This window comes from Sparus aurata, unplaced genomic scaffold, assembly GCF_900880675.1.
Source record: "Sparus aurata unplaced genomic scaffold, fSpaAur1.1, whole genome shotgun sequence".
NCBI lineage: Eukaryota > Metazoa > Chordata > Actinopteri > Spariformes > Sparidae > Sparus > Sparus aurata.
The window spans coordinates 1,173-10,000 of record NW_022045169.1 but is presented as its reverse complement, the minus strand read 5'-3'; the positions used below and the strand labels follow the sequence as shown (position 1 = coordinate 10,000).

General features: G+C 42.1%; 1 protein-coding gene across 1 annotated transcript; it reads right to left on the bottom strand.

The window, feature by feature from the left end:
• Nucleotides 1-335: 335 nt before the first annotated feature.
• On the bottom strand, nt 336-8,134 carry foxa1 (forkhead box A1). The gene is made up of 2 exons (XM_030410954.1): nt 7,903-8,134; nt 336-4,248 (listed from the first exon to the last, which is right to left on the bottom strand). Exons 1-2 carry the CDS (start codon nt 7,966-7,968, stop codon nt 3,100-3,102), a joined length of 1,215 nt encoding a protein of 404 aa, XP_030266814.1. The 5' UTR covers nt 7,969-8,134; the 3' UTR covers nt 336-3,099.
• Between the last annotated feature and the right edge of the window lie 694 nt (nt 8,135-8,828).

The following is an 8,828-nucleotide window of genomic DNA, read 5'->3' as shown; positions in this document are numbered from 1 at the left end:
GGTACGTTCTTCTTATTAATGTTTCATCTGATGAGCAGTCACTTATTGATCACTATGAATATGATAAAGTGTTGAGCTGATCACAATCAATAATAATCAATTAACAATGCACCATTAATGTTTCACATTTTATTGAAAATGACAGAATAAGTTAAGAACATGAAGAAGAAGAAGAAGAAAAACATGCAGCACAGTCGAAAGCTCACAGAACAAACATGGGGGGGGGGTCTGTATCAATAATCTATCCTTCAACACACCCTAACTCCTCACCTCCTTCCTCACCTCCTTCCTCACCTCCTCCCTCACCTCCTCCCTCACCTCCTTCCTCACCTCCTCCCTCACCTCCTCCCTCACCTCCTTCCTCACCTCCTCCCTCACCTCCTTCCTCACCTCCTCCTCCTTACAAAGGGAAGAAAAGGAGTTCAGTGCTTGATCAAACATTTTATCCACAGAAGAAGAAGACGAACTCCCACTTCATTCATGCACATGGTAATAATCAATAATCAATAATCAGTGATGGACTGTTTCAATACACAGATGCATCAACAGGAACAGGAAGTGGTCTCTCCTTTTACACACAGAGTGAGAGTCACCAAACAAAGATCCTCTAGAATAAATTATTGATTGATTCGTTAATCTTTTCTTTTTTCCTTAATACATTTAAATCAATCACAACCGATTGATAAACAAGACTTCTGTGGCTGATTGATGATCAATAAACACAAACAAAGATTTCTGCCCTGAGTTTCGTCTGTAGGCGTCGCCGCCTCAATCTGAAACTGTCCTTATCTGGATCATCTGCAGCTCTGGGTCCTCTCACAGCGGCACCACCACGTGTACTACATGCAGTACATGTACTACATGCAGTACATGCAGTACATGTACTACATGAAACTACATGTACTACATGCAGTACATGCAGTACATGCAGTACATGCAGTACATGAAACTACATGTACTACATAAACTCGCATGTAGTACATGTACTGCATGTAGTTGAGTCAGAACGTGACGGAAATCAATAACTGAACTGAAATGATTTCAAACGAGCTCAGTAATATCCAGTTTAACGTCTGAAGTTTAATTCAACAGACTTAAAAAAATTATCAGAAACATCAAACATCAAATTAATCCTGTTGCGTTCATTTTTGGAAGTTATTAATAATCAATACATCAGCTGAAGAGTTTTCTTCATGAACAATAGTTTTTATGTAAATTTATCTCAAAGTGACGTCGTTATTTTCACAAACACGTTGAGCAGATAAATTTCCTGAGAATCAAAAATCAATAAATATATGAATTGACGACTTTCAGTGACACACGGACACGAGCTGCTCATGAATCTGCCTGGATACAGACGACATCAGAGGACATCAGAGGACATCAGAGGACAGGACACGGGCGGGCGTTTTGAGTGAAGTGACCCTTTAACTCTCAGCTCTTTGATCTGTGTGGGGGTTTCTCACTCTGAGGGTCGCGACCCCTCCGGAGGTCAGCGGGGACGAGACGAGATCGTGGGAGAAACAAACTCAGAGCCTCATATTTCTGATCAAATTGTTATCATTACTCTGTCTCCATGACAACCACATCGCCATCTTCACCAGGTGACCTTTGACCTTTAAATCCTCTCAGCCCGCCGCTCCGGCCCTCTGACCATCGTCTGACGTGAACGTGTTCTAACATCAGATATTAATTTTGTTAGTTTGAAGTTAGATATTGAAAAACAATCTGCCGAAATCAAAGTGTGATTTTTCTTTGATGAACTTCAATAATATTGAACATTTGTTTTTCAGTGAACAGCCGCGTGATGTCGTCATCAGATTCTGTTGAATAAAAAGCTTTTAATTTATTTATGATGAATTCTCTGATTTGTCTTTTTAGCATTATTAATATTTTAAAGTTATGTTGAAAGAGTTTTACATTTTGAGCTCATTGTGATGAAACGCGTCCGTCACGTCTACGGTCTTTAACCCGAACAAACAAAACGTGAATAATAAATATAATCCGTTTCAATCACATCTTCATAATTTATGTAAATAAATCTGTTGCAAAAATTCAGTTTACGATTCAACGTAGTTTTTTTCTCTCATGTTGAGTTCATGTGTATAAATTGAAATACTCTGATTAAATTGATTGAATGTGTTTATTGTTGAAGTATCGACTCTGTAACAAATCTGCTTATTTCATTTATTCAGCTTGACTCAACTTTGAATGTGACACAGAAAATTAAATGTCATTCAAATATTAAAGTATAGTTTCAATCATTATTTGAGACGTGGTGACAGAATTGATCTCAGCTCGTTGCGATGCTGCAAGTCGATCAATGAATGAAGACGACAAACTATCAGAGAGCTGTTGTTGATGGTTCATCCAGGTCCTGGTACCTCTAGGTGCTGTATCGTAGGCAACTGGACTTTGTTGGAGACATTTCACGTCTCATCCAAGAGGCTTCTTCAGTTCTTCAGAACTTGCTTACAATACAGAACCTAGAATTATCAGAGAGCTGCGAGTTCAGACAAACCGATGGAAAGTGAAGCTGAAACCAGTCCGAGATTAAACTTGCAGTTTTAAGATGTTCAGGACGCAAATGGAAGTTTTCTGACTCTGTGTTCAGCTCGAAGTCTTTAATCTGGAGTCAGAACATCCTGAAAACAGGAAACAAACCTGATTCATCTTAATCGGATAATTCTGCAGGTGTGAACACCGTCATCCTGCTGCTGTACCCTGGCGGGGTAAATGTTGTATCTCTGTTCATTAATGAACTAAAGAGTCGATGCCAACCTGCTCACACTGCAACGTGTCATGAGACGACCTTTGTTGTGAATTGGCACTATACAAATACAGATTGATTGATTGGTTGGACCGTGGTGGTACTGATCTTATCTGGAATGTGTTGGAGGTTTTGATCTTTGTTTGTTTGTGACTCTGTGTGTGAGAGGGGATCACAGACCTGGATCAGTTTTAAGTGTTTCTGTGGGTCCTGGTTCAGTCACAGTGCAGGAGTGCAGTTCAGAGTCAATCCGGTTCATCACAGTCACACAGGAAGTCCAGGACGGCTGCATGCAGAGAGAGGAGTCCAAACAGGAAGTGCAGCAGGTACTACGAGGTGTTGAGGAGCGGTCTGGGGTACACCCCCTGGTAGTAGGAGGCCTCCAGAGACTCCATGGTCCTCCCCCCGAGGCTGGACGCCCCCCCAGTGCTGTAGGAGGAGTACTGCAGCGCCTCATATGCCTTCAGGTCCAGTTTGTGCTGCTGCTCAGAGGACGACATTAAGTTATTGATGGAGAACGGGTGGTTGAAGGAGTAGTGGGGGTCTCCTTTCAGGTGCAGCTGGGACTCGTGAGCCATGGAGTGGGGGGGTAATGACAGAGAGGACAGGAGCTGGGAGCTGGACACCTTCAGGTCGGACGCTCCGCCGACGCCTCCCCGCAGGTCCAGACCAGGAGGTGAGGCCGCCTGGCTGGAGGAGGGCAGGGAGGAGGAGTCCAGGAGTCCTGGAGGCTTGATGGCATCCCCTGAAGGAGATGCTCCTCCCCCCTGCTCCTTCCTGCCGTCAGACTTTGGCGACATCTTCTTCTCGCACTTGAACCTCTTCTGGCGGCGCAGGTAGCAGCCGTTCTCGAACATGTTCCCGGAGTCTGGGTGCAGGGTCCAGTACGAGCCCTTCCCTGGTTTGTCTGGTGAGCGTGACACCTTGACGAAGCAGTCGTTGAATGAGAGAGAATGTCGGATGGAGTTCTGCCAGCGCTGCTGGTTCTGCCGGTAGTATGGGAACAGGTCCATGATCCACTGGTAGATCTCGCTCAATGTCAGCATCTTGCTGGGCGCCTGCTGGATTGCCATGGTGATGAGCGAGATGTAGGAGTAGGGCGGTTTGGCGTGGGGGTAGCTCCGTCTGAACGCCTTGTTGTCGCGGCCTCGATTCAGCCCACCACCGCCGTAGGCCATGCCAGGGCTCATGGTGGGACTCATGCCACCGTATGGGTTCAGACCCATCGAGGCCTGCTGGGCCGACACCGAGCTCATACTGGATGGGCTCAGAGCCCCACCCATCGTGGATACACCCCCTCCCAGACTCGGCATGGCCGCCTGAGCCGAGCCGCCCATCCCTCCCACGGGGCCTGGGCTGAGACCGGTCCCGCCGTATGACATGTTAAAGGAGCCAGATGTGGTCCCACTGCTGGACATGTATCCCGTCATGGATCCAAGACCAGAACCCATCCCACCGCCAGCCATTGGAGAGTACATCTGCAGAGAAACATAAACAGTTGTACCAGTACTAGTTACAACAAAACCAAAACCAGACGGACCGGACTAGAAGCCATTTGACTGGTGGCCATCAGAGTGTAGATCTGCAGAGAGACCCGAACCAGTTAGACCAATTCAGAGTCATTTAAACTGACACCGTAACCAGATCAGAGATGTTTATACTAGAACGGTATGAGCTGGTCAGAACCAGATGGACTAGAATCAGACAAACCAGTTAATCAGTGACGGTTAGAGAGGATTCCAAGCAGTTAGACCAGAACCAGTTCTACCTGGTCTGGTGTTCTTGTACTGGTCCTGAAGAACTGGTGACACGCAGTGGGAACAGATTTTAGACCAGACCAAAGACTGTTTTAAAAACTGTCAAAGCAGAACCACAAAGACCAGTATCGTAACAGTAAGACATGAATAGACCAACTCTGTAAGAACAAGACCAGTTAGTGTTTTACTGGTTAGACTTGAACCAGGATCATAAGGACCAGTAGGACCCGTAGGACCAGTAGGACCCGTAGGACCTGTAGGACCCGTCGGACCAGTAGGACCAGTCGGATCAGTAGGACCGGCTTGACCAGAAGGACCAGAAAGACCAGTAGGATCTGAAGGACCATTAGGACCAGTAGAATCTGAAGGACCAGTAGGATCTGAAGGACCAGTAGGACCAGTAGAATCTGAAGGACCAGTAGGATCTAAAGGACCATTAGGACCAGTAGGATCTGAAGGACCAGTAGGACCAGTAGGACCAGTAGGACCAGTAGGATCTGAAGGACCAGTAGGACCAGTAGAATCTGAAGGACCAGTAGGACCAGTACAGAAACAGATGAAGATATTTTGCAGATTATTTCTTTTACAGATTTTTTTAATGTTTAATTCTCCTTCAGGTTCTGTTGGACCTGTGACCGCTTCACACTGTGATGAAAAGATCTAGTTGGTTTTTGGTTTCTGGTTTCTGGTTCTGACCTGGGCCAGCAGCACCAACACGGTTGACGGTAACGTATCAAACTGATAAAGTCACTGTTTATTGATAAATGATTGATCGAATGATTTCCGTGTTTATGATTTCTGACTGAACCACTGACGATGAATTCAAACCTTCAGATCAACATGATTGTGGATCAATATTCAGCCTCAGACTGTCAACAGTTGTTATATTTGATTTGATTAAAGCGAAGCAACATTTGAACTGATTCTATTGATTGATCAATCGATAGATTATCACTCTGAATCCTTGTCGATTGATCCCTAATCTGATCGTTTCATTTGAGACCAAACCTTTTAATTTGAAAAGCCTCGATTTAAGATGGTATGAAGAGATATCCTCCTTAAATAAGTAAATAACTCATATTAAGTTTAAAACAAAATAAATATGAACATAAATATTAATATAATATTAACATTATATGAATATTAATATATAATAATCATATAATACAAATTCAGGTCTGTTAGATTTTCCCCCCACTGAAAAAACACATGAATCATAAAAAGACTTTCATCAATAAATTACTCAGTTCCATTAATCAATCCATAATTGATCCTCTTTAATTCTATAACTCATTACATCATCATTAATTGATTAAGAAAAAACAACATATTTAGTTTCAGAGAGTGATCAATAATATTTCAGCTGTTCAATATGAATTGATTTTAAAGGACGGGAAAAAACAGTATAAATTTCACTGATGATTAATTTGAAAATAACTTCAACAAAAGAATAAATGATCCGCTGACTTAATAATTATTGATCAGTTACATTTTATTGAGACTTGTTATTGTTTTCATCCTTTGATCCGATCCATCAAACGCGCCGTCACGTCTTTCATCGATGGATTCTAATTTATTGATGTGTTGTATTCTATATTTACAGTCTCTAATACTTCCGGCTGCACAACAGTTATTTATTCTTTAACGGGAGATCGATTCATCTTTAAATTGATCACATCAAGTCAGATAGAAAATGTTTCTGTCTGAAAACGTTATTTTTGATACTTAAGAATTTAATCACATTATTTATCAATTTTAATGAAACGCTTCCTGTGAAACTAAACATTAACATTAAATCGTTTTTTCATCTTTTATGTTTCTGTCTTTTGATCCGCGCGAGCTGCTGCTGGATTCCCTACAGACTGGAATTCATGATTCAGCATTAAAACTATAACTAAATATATCACTATATAAATTAATTGTCACTTTGATAACAGAACAATAGATTCATATTTATTAAATCTGATTGTTGGATTTCAACCAGCTGCGGAGCCACGAGATGATTTTACATCCACTTTAATTTAAGAGCAATAAAAATCAGCTGATGTTTTTAATAAAGACAACAATATTCACACACACACTGTGTTTCTATTATATTATAGAGGTGATGTGTGTGTGTGTGTGTGTGTGTGTGAGAGAGAGAGAGACTCAACAGCGGCGGCTTCTGAAAAACTCTATAATCAACATTATAATAAAGCTCGTGACTCTGATCATCAGCTGATCATCAGGTAATAATAAGCTGTTAATCATCGATAATGTAATATTATGAGATTAAGTGTGCGCTCACATCGGATCAAAAACAAAAGTGATTAAAACGATCTGATTATTTTAAGTGAACTGATTTTGTCCGTCGGTCGTAAATTTTCATTCAAGACTCCGTTTAAAAGAAACACAATTTAAAGTGAAACCACGTCAGTAAGACACGAACGTGTCTCTCCTTAAAATAGCAGTTTGATTTTACCGTTTCAAAAGTCTGAGCTGGTTCCGGATCAATCTACACACCGAACATCACAATATGTTTTCACTGATCGATTTTAAAGATGTGATGAGTTCATGTTGTCTGTGTGCAAATGTTTCATCTGATTATTTCTATTTTCTGTGTTTTCTTGGTGCAGTTCGGTCGAGTCCTCGCGCTGCTGCAGCTCTGCTTTGACCCGAGATCATTGATCTCAGAACCGATGAATCAAAACTAAAATTAATACAATAAAATATATAATTTCCTGCAGTGAGACGTCGCGTCAATAAAACACCTGAGCTTCAGTTTATTTCAGGTTTTGATTCGATTTAATTTCGTTGAGTTCGATTTAAAATCTTCTTCAGTATTCAGCGTTAAAATGAAATGTTTCATATAAATTCAAAATAATCGGTCTTATTATTATCATTATTATTATTATCATTATTATTATTATTATTATTATTATTATTATTATTATTATGGATGCAGATATTGATCTCCACAGCTTCTCTTCTCTTCTCGCGCAGACGCTCATCACTGATCCAACATTAAAAGAAACTGATCTATCTGATCAGTGAAACAGGAAAAGTTCAAATCTGAATCATTTTAAATAATCTGGTAAAACCTTTTAATGATCAAAGGTTAGCCTTTCACTTCATTTTGAGGTTTTGAGCGGAGGTGATGTTTAAATGATTTTAATGAGATTTAACTTTCACTTTGTTTTAAGTTTTAAGCTTCACTTAATAAATTCAGAGGACAAAATGTTCGAGCCGCTCACAGAAGCTCATCGGAACTTTCTACAGAAAACTTCTCCCTCTAATCTGGATCTATGTGGACCTGGTCCGGACGGGTCTGCCCCGGCTCTCAGACCTCTCAGTGACCGTGTAAAGCGGCGGTAAAGCGGGCGGACAGTGACCGACCTCCTCGCTGTAGTATCCGCTCCAGTCCGGAGCCTCGTGCCCTTCCATCTTCACCGCGCCCAGCATGACGGGAGCCCGCGGCCGGATCCTGCAGATCCCGGTCCGGTCCTCCTGCTCCGGTCCCGATCTGTCTCTGCGTGTCCGGGTCCAGGTGAAAGCGTCCCGAGCAGAGCCGAGCCGATCCGGGCCAGGAGGAGCGGAGAGAGAGCCAGAGTGTTAGTGAGGAGGAGGAGGTGATGATGACCTGCGACTCATGTGATCCTCCTCCTCCTCCTGGTGCTGGTCCAACCCCCCTACACACACACACACACACACACACACACACACACACACACACACACACACACACTCATGCACAAACACAGCCACACACACAGCCACACACACACTTCATACACACACACTCATACACAAACACAGCCACACACACACACACACTCATACACAAACACAGCCACACACACACACGCACACACACACTCATACACAAACACACACACACACACACACACACACCACACACACCCACACACACACACAAACACAGCCACACACACACACACACACACTTCATACACACACACTCATACACAAACACACACACACACACTTCATACACAGGCCCTTTGAAACTGCATCATCATCACATTATTAATGAGATAATCAATCAGACTGACATCATGTTCTTTCATCATCACATTCGTAAACATTCAAAATCTTTTGGAAACATTCAGAAACTTTCGGAAACATTCAGAATCTTTCGGGAAACATTCGGAAACATTCGGAATCTTTTAGAAACATCCCGAATCTTTTGGAAACATTCAGAAACTTTTCGGACTCCTGAGCTACAGCCGCCCCATTAGGAGTTAATTAGTGGATCAACTAAGAAATTAATAATAATAATAAAAATGATAATAATGATAACG

What these genes read in the sequence shown, in the direction of transcription:
- foxa1 (XM_030410954.1), bottom strand. Translation starts at nt 7,968, where the DNA reads ATGCTGGGCGCGGTGAAGATGGAAGGGCACGAGGCTCCGGACTGGAGC. An exon ending in GCGGATACTACAGCGAGGAG is followed by an intron (nt 4,249 to 7,902) that starts GTCGGTCACTGT and finishes GTTTCTCTGCAG; the next exon opens with ATGTACTCTCCAATGGCTGG.